Raw genomic sequence first — 17,184 nt, forward strand, 5'->3', positions numbered from 1 at the left:
GTTTTATTTGGTCACTTTCTCAAAACAACCAATTATAGGATAAACTAAAATGTGATGATGAACACATGTTTACCGAGAGTTCTGCTGAACTCGCTGGGGTCCATTTCCACGTAACAGACGTGGGTCCCCAGCAGGCCGATGACCTCACGTGAGGCCAAGTAGACAGAGTTTGGACGGAGGTACTTCCTGTCTTGCTGGTCTCCTTCCAGCGGGCGATAGGCTGGAACCCATTCGAGGTTACACAGGAAGTGGTAGAAGGAGGACTTGGTGCTTTTGACTAGGTGCCCGTCACTGTCTAGAACCTGAGCTTTGATGTACTGAGAGTAGCGGTGTCTGGAAGAAAAGTGAGTGTAAGTAAATCTGAAATAGAATAATATAACTCTCCCTCACATTCAGCAGCGATGAGAATGTACTGATACAGAGGTCATGTCACTCCGGATCCTATGACTGCAATGCATGGATTAGAGCCTCTTGTGTTGGAGGTCAGTGGTCTCGGTGCCACTTGTGACGAGTCAACAAAGTGGCAGGACTCTGTGACCTACATCCCTGCGCAGATCAAAGAGCCCTCAGCAGCATCAGAGTTAAGTGTGCTCCAAAGTGTATCAACGTGTGTCTAACTAACCAGTGGAATAGATGGCTCACAGAGCTGTTTAAAGAAAAGCGTATTTTATTTTATACAGTATTACCTTTTAAGTAAAAGTAGGAATTAAGACGATGGATGTACAGTATAGATCTTTTTTTAACAATACAAGGTTCTTTCAATTTCAAAATAGTTACACATAACGTTGCTGTAATGTTTGTAGCTTATTTCTCCTTCTCGTCTCAGTCCTGGGACGAACACCTGAAAGGTCCTATTTTCTTACAACCAGTCTTCTTCAATGTATCTGATGACATGTTGGGGAAGATTTAGTCATTCTGGCTTATTTTTTTATAACAAAGAAAAAGACCAGGGAGACCGAGCGTTCTCATCGGTAGCCCCCAGGCTCTGGAACGACCCGCCCCCTCATGTTAAATTGTCGCCCACTCTTGAAGCTGTTAAGTCCCGCCTAAAAACCCACCTATTGTCCCTCGCTTACCAGTCAGTCTGAGCTATGTCACTGTCTGTCCATAGCCTTTATGTGCCTTGTATTTATTCTTATGTGTGCTTTTTTTATCTATTCGTGTAATATTATATTTTATTATAAATGTTATGTTCATTGTGAAGCACTTTGGCAAACCCTCTGTTTTTAAACTGTGCTCTATAAATAAAGTGGATTGGATTATTTTCAGGCAAAACAGTCACATTTTCGTAAAAAAGAGTTGCATCTAAAATCAAACATCTTGGAAACAAAGCTGTGAAAGCGGCAGCTCTGTTTTGTACAACACACAGCCAGGAACAAGTCACTACCCAGAAGCCCTCTGTTCAGCACTCCAGCCCTGCTATTGCAACAACAGTGTTCATCCAAAAGGAAAAGGTTGAATAGAAGTGTCTCAGCCTCGTTCATCTCTGACTTCTGTGCTTGCACTGCTTCCCAGTATGAGTATGCCAGCTTGGTTGACCTCCTTATCTGAATTGCTGTCCTCTACTCACACACATCTGTACTAGTGACTCACAAGAGGGGACAGAGGTGAGAGCAACTCAGCTAAGAGAACGCAATCCCCAGACTGAAGTCTCTCTCAATGTCAAACAGGCGATGTGTAACATGTCACGGTGTAACAATGGCCCCACTTCACGTTACTGCGCTTTTCAGAAAGGATGAAATGTTTTCAAATAAAAAGGGCTTGGAGCATCTGTACAAAAACACCAACGCTAAGAGATAACGTGCTGTGACGTAAGTCAAATTTCAGACTTGATCTGACAATAAAGTAATATCGTATCGTATCGTATCGTATAAGACACTTGGCTCAGAAGAGGCACTATGTGGACACAGGCCACGAGTCCTAGCAGGATGTGTGGGGATTATCACCTGACTAAAGCCATTGTCTCGAGCCATTAGGTGTCCTAAAACAAACTACCTGCTACACTACCTGGGACACTTGACAGAACAAACATAAAGGACTATAGCTGTGTGTGTGTGTGTGTGTGTGTGTGTGTGTGTGTGTGTGTGTGTGTGTGTGTGTGTGTGTGTGTGTGTGTGTGTGTGTGTGTGTGTGTGTGTGTGTGTGTGTGTGTGTGTGTGTGTGTGTGTGTGTGTGTGTGTGTGTGTGTGTGTGTGTGTGTGTGTGTGTGTGTGTTACCCTGTATCCCAGTTGGTCGCCAGCAGCTTCATCAGGGCCGTCCTCTGCTGCAGCAGGAGGTGTTCGGGCAGCTGGGCGGTGGCCAGGGCTTGGAACTCCTCACAGGGGTGGTCATCGAGCACAAAGCCCTCTCCTGGCTTCTGGTGCCACATTGCACTTTCCACAGACCACGGACTGGAAGCCTGGTTAAGAGAGGAGAGTGCATCATCGTTTGAAATGAATATGAAGTATTACAGTTCGTTCCCCATGACACCAGGATAATAAAAACAGATTTTATGAAGGATAAGCCACACAATGGTACCGTGACAAATCCACATGCTATCCCTGCTTGCTGTAGCCGGGGCTAAAAGAGGCAGCCGGAATGTGCGGTGGTCCCATCAGTCGCCTGCTTTCCCTGCTCATCCTGAAAGCAGCCATTGTCTCTCTAGTCCTAGTGTGACTCACAATGATTCATATCTTCATCCTTTAATCTGTTTCACCATGACGACGAGTAACAGTTGGTGTCCGTGCGACCAGTAAATATTGTGTCCTTTCGCACCACATGCATTGTCCTTTATCATCTGCTCTCCCAGGTGGGGCTGTCAGGACCTCGGCCTGCTCCTTTTGAGCCAGTATAATTGCATTTGTGCAGCACGAGTGGATTTTGATTCCTAAATTGGTGAGATAAACGTTCGGGGATGTCCTCCTCACCAGTTCTTTAGCCGTGAGGGTTTGTCGCTCTTTGCGGATGATGAGACCGTCTCTGACCCCCAGGGTGCTGAACAGCTCTCTCCAGCCTGCGACATCGCCGTCTGTCTGCACATAGCAGGGGCTCAGCAACACCCAATCACAGCCTGGTGGAGCAGAAGTAGACGGATAAACAGGAGGACAAAGAAGGGACTACTTTATAGGACACATAATGGCACATAGGAGACAAAAAAGATGGGAAATAAATATGAAAAAGCATTGCAATGTTTATTTTTTTATACCAGTTAATCTTCAAATGAGGCTAACTCTAAGGGTAATAAATCAAATCTCACATAAAATATAACATATTGGATTTACTTAGTCGACTTGGTTTCGGGCTAAAACACATTTCTGACCTCCTGCAACATTCTGAACTATCCAGAACTCTCAGGTCTGCTTTCTGTCAGTGATAACTAAACATGGAGAGACAGCATTACGTTCCAACTGTATTTACTGTACGGCTATTTTATTGTCATTTCCGGACACCTTAAAAATACTGCCAGACCGGTGAAGCCATTTTGGCGAGCTTGTTTGTCCGCGCCCAGAGAAAAGTGTCATGTATTTACGTCACGTGATCGGCTCTCCTGATCGGCCTTTATAGAGAGCACCGATCGATCGGCAGAGAGTGAATATCGGCGGCCCATCGATCGGAGCACCCCTAGTTTCTATATAAATGGATCAGGACAAAAAGTGAGAGAATCGTTTTTCCTGAAACGTTCAGAATCTCTTCTGTCGGGGACACATGTTGATGTTGCACAATAGGTCCCCTTTAAATGTCTGTTATCCAATAAACTCTCTTCAATCCTCCAAGGGATATAATGCTCTCTTTGAATAGAAGCAGACCCTCACAGAAACGTTTCTCATGAAAACCACTCAACAAACAGGTAATGTCCACATTTCCGAGGAAGGAAAGGAAGGAAAGGAAGCTAGGAACAGTAAGGAACACGTCTTTTAGCTTTCTCGGGCCAAGACGAATACAGAACGATAGCTGGAGAAGTACACGCTTCATGCTCTATTGTCTCCACCTGTGTCCGTATTAAGAACGTTCTCCTTACCAGGCAGGTTCTTGGGCAGGTTGATGTTTCCGTACTCTTCAGAGAAGTGCACCCTCTCATTGGCGGGGCACAGCAGACCCTTGGTGGTGAGGACGGGTACTGCAGTGTCGGAGTACTCCTGGCTGGAGGTGGAATGCAGCTTGATGAAAACCAGGTAACTCACCAGCACTGCTTCAGGCTTTGACTGGTGGAGAACAATGAAATAAAGAGGGGGAGATGGAAAGAAACAGAAATGAGATTTGAGCCTAAAGATCCTTGTTTTTAAAGCTTCAAACTTGTTATGTAAACTGAGCATCACATAATGATTGTGACAGTTATCTTATACAGTATGGTACCTTCCATTTGTTGCTCTGTATGGTCGGGTAGATGTGCTGCTCCAGTAGCTGTTGAGGCTCCAGGTCGTGAACTCCAAGTCTTCTGAGCAGCTCCCGGACCTGCTGGCTCTCCAGAGGCTCCACACAGCTCAGCAGAGCGGGGTGGACCACACTTACATCCTTGTACAGTGCAGACAGAGGGCCTATGGAAAGACAACAAGTGAGAGGAAAGCTTGATAAACAACAACACAGACATAGCAGTATTTGTTGATTATTTGACAGCAGATTTATGAGAAGCATATAACTGCGTTTTATTATTTTGTGGAAGACCTTTTGAGCAATGATATCCAGTCTCATTTTCACCTGGCTTTTGGGAAATGAAGTGCTTGTTCAGGATGTGCTCGTGCTGACGCTTCGTGGGTTTCAAAGGGATTGATTTGTTCCCTATTGAGGGCTGAAATGATGTCCCTAATTTAATTTATGAAACGTTACTGTGGTTAATCAATAACTGCCGGGATGTCATTTTAAAGGGGAACACCATTAATTAGATAAATTGCACATCCATTAAGTTACTGGGATCATAAGATACATTGATTAGATTCAATGCTAGACACTGCTACATGTCCACAGACCAGGAAGGAGACAAGCGCAGACCTCATTTTGAATATATTAGTTATTTAACTAAAGAGGTCCAACAATGCTTTTGGGTGATCCCTCTCCTGTAGTGTGTTGTGTAGGATTGTATCTTCAAAGGCTCAAATCCCTGTTCCCTCCTTTTGAAGATGAGGACACATAACAACCTATAATGATCCGTCCTTTCCTCCCACTGCTCTGGACATCATTTTTCACACTGAATTCTTTCTCATGCACATAAATACACGTAAAGCCACTCGTTGGCACACGTACTGCACGTTGCCAAGAATACAAATGTTTTCAAAACGATTTCTATCGAGGGATAAGGACAATTCTGTGTCCTGATTAAAGAAGCCAGGTTTCCTATTTAAAAGATGACTGCAGTAAGCTAACTATAACTTAGTCTTTGCTTTTTCTGAAAATATTAGTTTAATAACTAATCCAATTTGAATGTTGAATATTTGTTGACATGTCACATATTGTCCTTGCCTCTTAAAAGTGGGATTTATGGCTTCTTCTTTTTTGAACACAGTAGATCAGGGGTGTCAAACTCAAATTCATCGCGGGCCACATTAGCATTATGGTTGCACTCAAAGGGCCGGTTGTAACCATATAAATATACATGTATAAATATATAATATATACAAAATAATGTATTATATTACATTATTGCCTCTGCATTGGATTATTATCGGATAGGGTAATAACTTAGTAATTAACTACGTCTGAAAGCAGAAGTCCAGGGCAAATAATTCTCTCTTCATGTAACTGTATAAGAACGTATTCTATTCTTTGCAAGCTCTTGCGGGCCACATCAAATGAAGTCGCGGGCCGGATTTTGCCCCCGGGCCTTGAGTTTGACACCCCTGCAGTAGATCTATGGGGTTGGACTGGTTGACATAAGAACAACAGTTAGACTAAATGAATCATCGATTATTTATTGACAAGTTAATAATTGGTAAGTTAATAATAGAAAGTAGAACTGTATATGCCACATCTGTTCAGTAACTTCACCTGAGATATTCAATTCAGAATGTTCTCTTCCAAGTCCATAATAAGCACTATAAGCTGTTTATAAATACACAGAGCCACTTAAAATACACGACTGTTAAAGCAGCATTGTGCGGCGGCAGGATACTTGCATCAGCGTGTGAAAATCAATTATTCATGCTTGGCATTCTAAACCTGTGCTTTGGGTACTGTTTTTAAATGTGATGACGCACAACGCGGCCTCCGCTTCAGCGCGTTCTGAACCGAGGGGGTTGTACGTCTGCTTATTCTTAGAGACGTGAGAGTCTTAACAACCAGCTCTATTTATAGAACTTCTCAGACACTGGGGAAATACTTTACCTGATTTACCAGATGGAAAGTGTTACATGTGCACCTCTCCCCATCGCCAAGGTGATAGATATTTATCTATTTTAGTTTTTCTTCATCGGTTAGCCACATGTGTGTAAACTGAATACCTGTGAAACTGTACCGCACTATGTCCGACTGCTTTCCCTGCTCTGTGTTTTCTTGTTGTTGGCCCGGCTGATTTAGCACCGTGTCATCAGTAGGCCCATGCACAGTGATGTATTCTTTGCAGGTGCTGGGTAATAATCATCTGCACATAAATATACTACACACTCACCTGTCTTGTTCAAAATACACTTTAAATTCCACATGCACCTATATACTGTGTACTCGGCCTATTTTAATGATCCAGAGATCTCAGCTAACAGTTTATTGGAAAACCAATGCCCCTCACTAGAAAAATAAAACAGTATATTTAAACGTTTACACAAGTATATAGAAGTGTACTCACACACTTAACTGTATCAAGGATAGACCATGTGATTTGTCATATTGTCATGTTGAATAGAAGCAGTGTATCTTTTTTGCGTTTTGGATTTAGCATTATGCCAAATTCAAACTTAAAGCAGTCTAATAAAATGCTTTAATACCTGTTCATGTTTATGAGGCTAAACGATTTGCCCTCGCCAGATGGAGCAATGGAAAGGGGGTTCCTGCCAAATTAGCATCTGAGATTTAAAACATCACTGTGAAAACTAACTATTGTTAACTGTGGTAACATTCATATACGTTTAAAAAAGAACTGTATTTTAATATCACTTACCAGTCTGAGCTTGACCTTTCTTTTTTTTGGTTGTGGTTTCCTCCATTGGAAAGAACACTCCTTCTCCACTGAGTGCAACCACACGTCCGTCAGCAAGGGGGATTATGGGTAAATCCCTGAGGGTCTTCAGGATGGAGTCTGCCTCTCCATAGCCATGCTCCAGAGCTCGGTAGTTGCAAACCAGCAGCTTGGCAAGCTGATGCAGGTCACCGTCTAAAGGAAAGGGGGTTGGTGCCAGAAAAACGTATTCATTTTACATCGCATTAAATAGTTTCGATGTTTAAAATTAAAATGAATGGGTGTATGTATGTAACAAACGCACATCTACGGTACAAAAGCATACACATTAAGTACAAAGCAACAAGCAGTTGAGCTACAGTACTTAATTGTCGCTCCATTATGGTGGATATGTATCTACTAATACATTCAATAGAGTGGTGCAGGGATTAAGTATTTGTTCAGCCCAACTCTTAAGAAATCATCAAGAATAAGATCTGTGGTAAACACACGTTTGTGATATCTTTACATGTTGTTGAGCAGGATCATCTCCACATATTAACCCCACTTTTAGAACTGAAACAGCATTCATGCAATGGAAAGAAGTAAACAGCTAATGATAGGCTATAGACAAACTATTTAACAGTTGCACGACATATTGCATTCTGTCAGAAGTTACAACTCGGTTTGCTCTGCTATCATTTGAAGTGACACGGATTGACTTTCCAGCACACCTGAATGGGTGCCTTCCATCAGCAGCTTGGCCATGGCTGTGGTTACCGAGGTAACATCAGATCCCCGCAGGTATCGGACTCCCAGGTGAGTGAGCAGGGAGGCGGGGGGGGCAGGGCTCAGACCCGGGTGAAGATAGGAGAGAGACAGATGCCTTTCCAGCTCGTCTCCACCAATCACGTCGCGGATCACAGCATCCTGACAGACGGCCACTTGGGACGGCAGCTTGTACACAACCGTACCATCTGGGGAGGAATCGCGGAGGGGAACATTCACAGGGTTAGAGACGACGAGTTCAAAGGCTAGTATGCCAACGCAGACATCACAGCATGGATAGAATATTTATTGCCTTGTTTATGCTGTTCTTTGTGATTTTAAAATGTCAGAACCTGCATGTGAAAGTAATACCTGAGCTGAGTGTAGGCAGGAAAGCCTTGCCCTTCAGCATTTGAATAATCTGCCCGGCGACAGGCTTGAAGAAGTCCATCACCTCATCAGGCAGGGGGACGAACTGCAGGAAGTGGCAGAGGCCCTTTAGACCTTTGAACTCTGGGTGGTCCTGGGAAGAAGAAGCACGACAACCAACGACTAATGAGTGATATTACTTTTTTCATTTCTCACAGTTGAGACACAAAATCTAACTTTGCCTAATCCTCTTTAAATCTCAAGATGTGTTTTTGTTTAAACAATACTGTTGATTGTGGCTTATTCATAAGATAGAAAGAAAATGTCAATATCTAACACCTCGTGTGCTGGGTTCCATTAAACAGCCTATGCAGATACTGAATGAACAAAAGCAGTTAAGCACTTTATGCTGAATCGCAAATCATTTCAACCATCAATATGTTGTCTTTTATTATATATAATGTAGCTGTATTAATATACTCAAGCATATCCAGCTTTCCTAAAAGGCATCACTTCAGTGGTATTTCATCTCGATCTTTCAGTGACATTTCCCAAAGCCCTGTAGACACAGCTTGTTCTTACAGTGAAGACATCCATGGCCTTCAGGAAGAGTTGTGGTATCTCGGATCGGAGCCACTGGTTCCACGAGCTGTCTCTGTCCACATCTTCACGAGAGGAGGGGATGTCAAAGTCCCCTGAAGAAGAGTTCCACATGAGTGTTAGATGTATTCTTCTTTATACAAACTGTGTGTGCATTACAGCTCTATAACTCACACTCCAGCCTCACCTTGGATGATGAAACGGAAGCCGAAGCTGCGCAGGGGCAGGTAAGCAAACACCGGTTGTTTCTGCGGCTGGCACACGATGTCGCCCTCTGTGAGGTTGCTGTCGAGCTGGAACGCCAGAGCAAGCTCGGTGGAGTCGACGTTCTCTTTGATCTGAAGGAGAAACAGATCAAAGAGCAAATTAAATGCTAATAAAATAAGCTATCATAAGCTGAGAAGGGGCTATACATGTGTTTTCTAATGGTCTGTGCCTTATACATTGTATTTGTGCTTTTGTTTGTGCTTTTTTGTGTTTTTAGGTTCGTATAATGTGCTTTAATATGTGCTGTAGTTGTGCTTTACGGTGCTATTATTGGGCTCGTGTGTGGGAGAGAAAGTCTCTCAGGGAACCTTTCACATGCACATGCCTATAGAACACACGACAGGAGAGGGAACACTCCAGAAAGCAGAATGGGCCCCCTTTAAATAAATGAAGATAACAGTTGAATAGTAAGAGAATGATAAGATAAAGAGTCATTACAGTAAAAGATAAAAGAGATGATAACATATAGTACTACAGACATATAAGTGACGTTATAACGGGAAAAGGAGGATATATGAGAGTATTGGAGGAGATGAATAAATTAAATGGAATGAGATAAATAAATACAAATTGAGCATTACACACTCAGCCTACAAAGAAGCACAACTCTTACAGAAATGGATATCGATGGCTGGAAAATGGCTGCTGGAAAGCTAAAGTACAGAATGTCTCAACATATTGTCTCTCACTCAGCTGCATTTCTACTCTCTACATAACCTGCCTGCCGGTAATATGAAGCTGCCTCTGGGAAACCAAAGAAGAACGAGAGGTAGAGGTTATAGCGCTGTTTCAGACTGACAGATCATTAACATGGTTTTCTGTCACACTGCAGGACTTGTTTGTCATATTCCCAAATGTATGTGGTAACATCAACCAAAGCCTGTCTAATGAGTGAGCTTCACGACAGGGGGCAGGCAGGGAAACCATTTGACTGAGCGGAATGAGGAACCGTCCTTTCCTCCTAGAAAGAATAAATGTCCTTGGAAATGAAGCAAGAGAATGAGATTTGAACAAAGCGCGTCTGCTTACCTTCTTGGGCTGCACCACAGCTTTGACCACAAGCCAGCGCTCAATGCCCTCCGTGTGCTCCACCTCTAACATGTTGTGACTCAGGTCCTTCCGAGTCATTGTCACAAAGCGCTTCTCACTCTGCAGGTGGTGAAGGTTTAGGAAAAAAGGGATTTTTTAAGACTTTCAACAATGACGTTTGTTTTGCATATATGTGAACACGTGCAGGCTACCTGGTTGTAGATGGAGATGGAGCGCAGGCGGTGCAGAAAGAGCAGCAGGGAGGGGTGCACGTCATGAAACAGGTTCCTGGTCTGATGGCTCTCGGAGCGCAGAGGAAGGCAGATCTTCGTGGTCCAGCTGATCGTAGGACAACACACAGAGGTAGTCGTTAGAAAATATCAATGCAGCCTTTCTTAGGCATTCTGTTTATTCTGAAGCTCCATTAGACCCTCTCTGGAGGAGTTTAGAAACGTAAAAGGAAATACATATTGGCAATATATACTTTATTTTGAAAATGATTTTAAAGCTGCACCTTAATGGATCAGATGAATTGTGTTACACTCAGTTCTTTTAAATATGTCATATTTTTAAACGTATGGTTTAACGGCCCACATCTTCAACTGACTTAACAAATTGCAAGACAGAATAAGTACGCGACTAGCTTGTAAAAATATGGGAGCATTTAACATTTAAAGAGGCAGATATTTCACTGTACATTAGTGGTGTATACTCATGTTTAACACACGAGTTGTGGTTCTCAGCCATCGCACAAATGAATAAGTTGTAGCATTGTCACACAGATGCTATGGAAGGAATGTATTTATTAACTTGCTGTATTGTTCATGTTTGTACTACTGTTTTTTAAAAGTTTTTAAATGTGATAGTGCACAGGGTTCTTTTTTTATTTATTAAGATTTTCCTGATGTCTGTGTTGTTTTAAAACGTGTGTCTAAACGGATCCCTCGTATTTGATCTGCAAACCAAATCCACCTACAGGTACACATGTATATCGTGTTCTCTTGTGTGACACTATTCCCCAGACATTGGAAAGGAACTTGTTTTCTAATATGGATGAACTGTCTTATAAGGATGTATTACATTACATTTAGCTGACGCTTTGATCCAAAGCGACTTACAATAAGTAATGTATACATTTAAATATCTTGCAAGAGACATTTGAGTCAACGTTCCGTCATTTATAGTGGAAATGTTTTCTTCTTGATTTTCTCTACTCTTTTTTGAATGTTGTCTGAATCCTGTGCTTTAAGTCTTTTGTGAGTCATCAGATTATGTTCAGAACATTGCACACAGTGTAGTCTGTGTGTGAAGGCGTCTGAGAGAGATGGAGAAAGTGAGGGAAAGGGGAGGTTGAAAGTAAGCTTTGCGATATCACATGCTATGCTGTATTGTTCACAAACACACTTCGTCAAAGTTCTCATGAACAAAATGAACACCATTTTGTATATTTCTAAAATCAAATGTGATTCTGTTAAATTCATTAATTTGCTTAAAAGACCATTAATTTACTAATTTACACTAAGGAACCTTGGTGTTATATTTGATCAGGATTTATCCTTTAACGCCCACATAAAATCAATTTCAAGGACCGCCTACTTCCATCTACGTAACATTGCAAAAATCAGGCATATCTTGCCTCAAAACGATGCAGAGAAACTAGTCCATGCATTTGTTACTTCTAGGCTGGATTATTGTAACTCTTTATTATCAGGGAGTACCAAGAAGTCAGTCAAGTCGCTTCAGCTGATTCAAAATGCTGCGGCTCGTGTACTAACCAGAGTTAGGAAAAGGGACCACATTACTCCTGTTCTGGCTGCCTTACACTGGCTCCCTATAGAACACAGGATAGAATTTAAAATTCTTCTTCTCGCCTACAAAGCCCTTAATGGGCAGGCGCCATCTTACCTTAAAGAACTCATTATACCCTACTGTCCTACTAGGGCATTGCGTTCCAAGAATGCAGGGTTGTTGGTTGTTCCTAGAATCTCTAAAAGTGCAATGGGAGCCAGAGCCTTTTCTTATCAAGCTCCACATTTGTGGAATCAGCTTCCAGTTTGTGTTCGGGCGGCAGACACCCTATCCGTTTTTAAGAGCGCGCTTAAGACCTTCCTTTTTGATAAAGCTTATAGTTAGGGCTGATTAGATTCAGCCCCTAGTTTTGCTGATATAGGCTTAGTTTGTCGGGGGACATCTTACCCAAACATTTGGACTACCTATGTTGTAAATGTATTATCTTTTCAATTTACACACGGCATCTATTGCACGTCTGTCCGTCCTGGGAGAGGGATCCCTCCTCTGTTGCTCTCCCTGAGGTTTCTCCCATGTTTCCCTTTAAACTGGGTTTTCTTCGGAAGTCTTTCCTTGTACGATGTGAGGGTCTAAGGACAGAGGGTCTAAGGACAGAGGGTCTAAGGACAGAGGGTGTCGTATTGTCATACTGATATTCTGTACACACTGTGAAGACCACTGAGACAAATGTAACATTTGTGATATTGGGCTATATAAATAAACATTGATTGATTGATAATTTGTTAGACCATTCACTATTTTTCTATTTTTCATAGACAACCAATTTAAACTATGTTTTTCTTTCCATATTTAAGAAGTTTGAGGAACATTGATTGGCATTATGGATGACGTAGATGAAATCATTTGAATATTAAAATATGATGTGTGTGTTATGAATACACCTGTATCAGAGAACACACTTTGAAAAGCACAGGCGTCAATACAAAAAATGGCTGAGTTCCATTAAGCATCTGCGGTTTCAGGGTCCTAGTATCGTGGCTTCATGTTTGTATTGGGACGCTTGAATAGAAAAGAGCCATCCATAATGTCATGACTTACACTTCTTGCTACAATGACCAATCAAAATGTCTGCTACAACGACACACTGTTTCTCTGTCTTCCAACCTGTGCTGATTGCCTAGCAGCTGTGTGTCCAGAGGCCTCTCGTCTTCCATCCAGTGGGGGAGGATGTATCCCATGGGGCCGCAGGACTTGTCGAAGCGCAGGTGGAAGCCATTGGAATGAATCTCTGGGCAATCCGTCACTTTAAACACTGATTTGAAGCCGATGCCCTTTTGACCTGTGATGAGTAGGGCAACGAAGATCATGTTAAAACAAAGTCCCAATTACTATTCTGGTCTCCTTCAAGGCACCACATACATACTCACCTATGTATCCATATTTGTGTTTGCCCTTGGTGCTGCGACCCACATCACAGATGGCTTTGATGTTCCCGTCCTGGAAGCCGGTCTCGTTGTTGAGCACGGTGATGCAGTCTCTCTCCACCACAAAGGCAAGCGCTGGAACAACACCGACCTCTGACGGGTAACTGTTATCATCAGCATTCTGAAGAACACAAATAGATAACTCAATTAGACCTCATTCCAATTATGTGTTCTCCCTGAAGAGCCAATTCCAGGGGGAATATAGCGGATCTTTACTTTTACAGCATATAACATTTGACAGGATTATTGCCAAGTAGGTTTACTCATAGAAGGATGGAATAAAAAGGAAAACAATTAATAAAGAGATAATATTTCACATTAAAAAAGAAAGAGAAATATATAAACTGAATATAAATATATTTTTTTAAAGTACAGTGAATATATGACAAATACAGTTTATTAGATTTTAAAGTTGAGGGTTGTGCAGATTTTAAGAGGTAGTGTTATAATGAATACAATATAAAGGACCATAAAGGAAAAATGTACTTCTAATCAGTTTCAGTTGTAATATAATTCTTTACTTATGTATTTTAAGCTTTTATGACAATATTTAGCTTGATTTCTCCCAGGATAAATAAAGACTCTTATTTCATATCTATATATGATCAAAAATATGAAAGATGCAGAATGATCTTTTAGGGTGTAAAAACTAAAAACTCCACCTGAATGAGTTCCAGGACAAAGTGTGTGTCCTTGCTGTAGAGTTCTGTGGAGAGGCGGTCTAAGCTGCGACCCAGCCGCTCCGAATGGACCTGCATCAGCTTCTGGCCTTCGGCGTTCAACTCTACACCGATACCAAACTCACTCTTCCTGTGCGGCAAAGCAAGAGACGGAGGGAGAAAGAATAGATCAGCCATAGTTTTAAGAAGCTATATTTGGCAGGACAAAATCCGGACATATTTATGTTAATTGTAAAAGGAGACATTATGAGAACAAACCTGATGTCCTCAATGAGAGCTCTTTTGAGATCTGATGTGGTTTCTGATTGGCTGCCGGCAGCATCCTTTTCATTGGAATCAGACATGTGTGACTGCTGCTCCTCCTCTCCTCCTTCAGCCTCACTGCTGACGCCTGATATCTCTCCATTAGGAAGGGAGGCCAACTCATACATCTCCTCATCATCCTCCTCCTCCTCCTCCTCCTCAACCACTAGGTCTTCCTCGCCATTGACTAGGGGACAACATTGAGCAGATACAAAATGAAAAAAGGGAACAGAAAACGACTTTCTTTTCAGGGAGCATTTTCTTTCCTTGGAACCTAAACGTTCAATCTTTAATCACCTTGTTGTGTGCTCTGGTTGAGAGTGGAGGAGGCGAAGCTGTTGTCCATGACGTTGTCCTCTAGATACTCATCTTCACTCATATTCAGAGCTGACAGACTGCCGCTCTCAGAATCTGTCAAATTACACTGAAGACAAAACAGAATCAAATTAGAAGCTAAACCAATAACAGTAATGATTAAATACACGTATCTCACAAAATCAGAATGTCAGAAAAGACAAAAAGAAACATCTCATTCTAAAATGCACCCCTCACTGTGTTGCCGAGCAAATAACATCTCGGTGCTATTGTGCTATTGGAAAGATATATAAAGTAGGTAACGAGCCAAACCATCCCTTTTCAACGCAAATGAGCCTTTTTGAAGAAACGGTCAGATTTGTCAGATCAGAGCAAAAAGCCACACTCATTTACAGTGACATTATTAACGTCTTCAAAGAGTTCGGGTATTTACTGAAGCTCATCTAAGAGTGCTGGCTCAAACTGGTTTCTTTTGGGATGCATCCGGTCACTGCTTTGACACAGTGAAAGGATGCAACCAGCTTTGTCATGTAAGAGAAATGGATAAAGCTCCACTACATTTCATTTATAGAAATGCTAGAGATAAGTTCAGTAAGTTAAAGAAATTAGATGAGATAGAAATCATTAAATAATTGAATTCATATTATTAAGTAAAAGATATTAACTGTTGAAGAAGTATCTGGCACAAGGGAATAAAAGTAGCCCATTGACTTAGGTGCGTATTATTTCTAACTAATTAATTTCTCTAAATAGTTCTGATTCAGAATGATTAAGCTGATATGGAAAAACTATTGTTATAATATGAATGAAAGTTGACTGGGTTAACGCAACTCCCAGATTACTGTTGTATTCATTTGATGCTGCTGATCAGAAATAAAACAATCCAACTTTGGGATCAAATAATTTTTCTCCGGAGAGAGAACAGTGTATGTTCATAATGAACAATATATGTACAAGGTTCATACATTTTATCAGCAGGACTACACTGATATTTATATCTTTCGGTCTAAACGTGATCAAAATATTGATTTTACAATTTTCTTTTCTGACCTTGGCGTGTTTCAGCGGTGCTGTGTACGAGTTTTGGCTCTGTTGTGGGTTCAGTTTTTTCTGATAGTCTTTGACCCAGTCCGTGATGCCCAGGAGGATCCCGAGCCGATGCAGACAGTTCATGTGGCTCGGGTCAGACTGGGCCACGGTGATCAGGATCTGTTTAGACTTGGCCTGGCCCAACACCCGAGAAAAAGGCTCCAAAAACACCTGCAAGTCACAATCACAAAAGAACACTCATTATTTCTTCTTCTGAGAAACAACGCTTCTTACATCATCGTTACAGGGAACATGACCAACTATGTTGTAACAGCAATTACAACAATTGGGTTGCAATAAGATGAGAGCTTTATGGCCTGAGTCTAATGGTAAGAAGATTGTTTGGACACATACATCACTAATAAGCCAGGAAGCTGCTGTATCTAAGTGACCAGTTTACTGTAAGAGTTTGTACTAAACCACATCCTCAGCAATTTAGGTTAGCAGAAATCATTTACTGGACACGCTTAAATATTTGTGTTTATTAAAAGCTGTGCTCCATCTCACACCACAAAACACTTCCACTGTCCCTCTAGTCCCACAGGATGTACCAATAAGAGGCTCAGGTGCAGAAACATTACGGCTGGCAGGAGGATCAGCACTGTTGTTGCAAATAAACATACATTTCTATCTCTCTGTCACTTAAAGTGGACCTATCATGCTATATTTGAAACACATATTGTAGGGCCATACCTATATAAAACATGTCTATGAAGTTTTTTTTTCAAAATACCAAACAGATCATGCATTTTATCCATGCCTCATTTCGCTCTATTTGCTCTTTTCCAGCTCTGTTTTTGCAGGGGCTGATTCTGCTTTTGTGGCAGACTACAGCGCCACTTAGAGGCCTGGCATATGTACTACAGCGTCTCCAGCGCTTTCCAGCGGTCTCTCATTCCCCTGATAGGTGGAGAGTTGCCCATATAGGCGGAGCACCTCTTTTCTGATGTCAGAACAATTCAAATAATAATCAGCTCTGTTGCAGCCCCGTTTTAGAGATTTGGGTATGGAGGAAAAGAGAGAGGGTTGTGTTCTCTGTCACTTGGTGAGTTCCCTGACGCACCGGGGACACATATGCATGTATAAAAGATGTACACGAGTGCATTTTGCATGATAGGTCCCCTTCAAGGAGCCATGGGAGGAATTTAACAACATCCATTTGGACTGTTTGCTTTCACTATCTTTACTCTATAATCCAAACAATACTTCAATGTAACCTTCTCCAGAAACAACATAAAGTATATCACATGATCCTAAAATCTACATGGACAATGCAGTGTGACTGACCTGCTGCAAAAGAGCCCGGCAAGTTCTAGTAGGGATTCGTGTCAAACATGCCAAGAAGAATGTGGCCACTCTGCTGTAACACGACACGTCCTCTTCAGCCTGGGACAAATCTAAGAAACACAAACCTTATCTTAGTAATGATGACTCAATCATGCTGCATTAAGCACATTCAAAAAGACTTGA

At 41.8% G+C, this 17,184-nt stretch overlaps 1 protein-coding gene across 3 annotated transcripts in view; it reads right to left on the reverse strand.

The window, feature by feature from the left end:
* LOC117464871 (uncharacterized) overlaps nt 1–17,184 on the reverse strand; it is a 57,282-nt gene that overhangs the window by 17,395 nt on the left and 22,703 nt on the right. For all 3 annotated transcript variants that reach the window (XM_034107599.2, XM_034107600.1, XM_034107598.1), the window contains 19 exons: nt 17,002–17,111; nt 15,676–15,885; nt 14,608–14,734; nt 14,266–14,497; nt 13,990–14,137; nt 13,271–13,448; nt 13,008–13,182; nt 10,307–10,433; nt 10,095–10,214; nt 8,986–9,136; nt 8,781–8,893; nt 8,202–8,352; nt 7,796–8,038; nt 7,065–7,277; nt 4,334–4,515; nt 3,999–4,182; nt 2,908–3,050; nt 2,218–2,399; nt 74–333 (listed from right to left, as the gene is read on the reverse strand). In XM_034107599.2, the coding sequence (XP_033963490.1) occupies nt 74–333; nt 2,218–2,399; nt 2,908–3,050; nt 3,999–4,182; nt 4,334–4,515; nt 7,065–7,277; nt 7,796–8,038; nt 8,202–8,352; nt 8,781–8,893; nt 8,986–9,136; nt 10,095–10,214; nt 10,307–10,433; nt 13,008–13,182; nt 13,271–13,448; nt 13,990–14,137; nt 14,266–14,497; nt 14,608–14,734; nt 15,676–15,885; nt 17,002–17,111 (3,249 nt within the window). The remainder of the gene's footprint in view (nt 1–73; nt 334–2,217; nt 2,400–2,907; nt 3,051–3,998; nt 4,183–4,333; nt 4,516–7,064; nt 7,278–7,795; nt 8,039–8,201; nt 8,353–8,780; nt 8,894–8,985; nt 9,137–10,094; nt 10,215–10,306; nt 10,434–13,007; nt 13,183–13,270; nt 13,449–13,989; nt 14,138–14,265; nt 14,498–14,607; nt 14,735–15,675; nt 15,886–17,001; nt 17,112–17,184) is intronic.

This window comes from Pseudochaenichthys georgianus, chromosome 19 (assembly GCF_902827115.2).
Source record: "Pseudochaenichthys georgianus chromosome 19, fPseGeo1.2, whole genome shotgun sequence".
Classification (NCBI taxonomy): Eukaryota; Metazoa; Chordata; class Actinopteri; order Perciformes; family Channichthyidae; genus Pseudochaenichthys; species Pseudochaenichthys georgianus.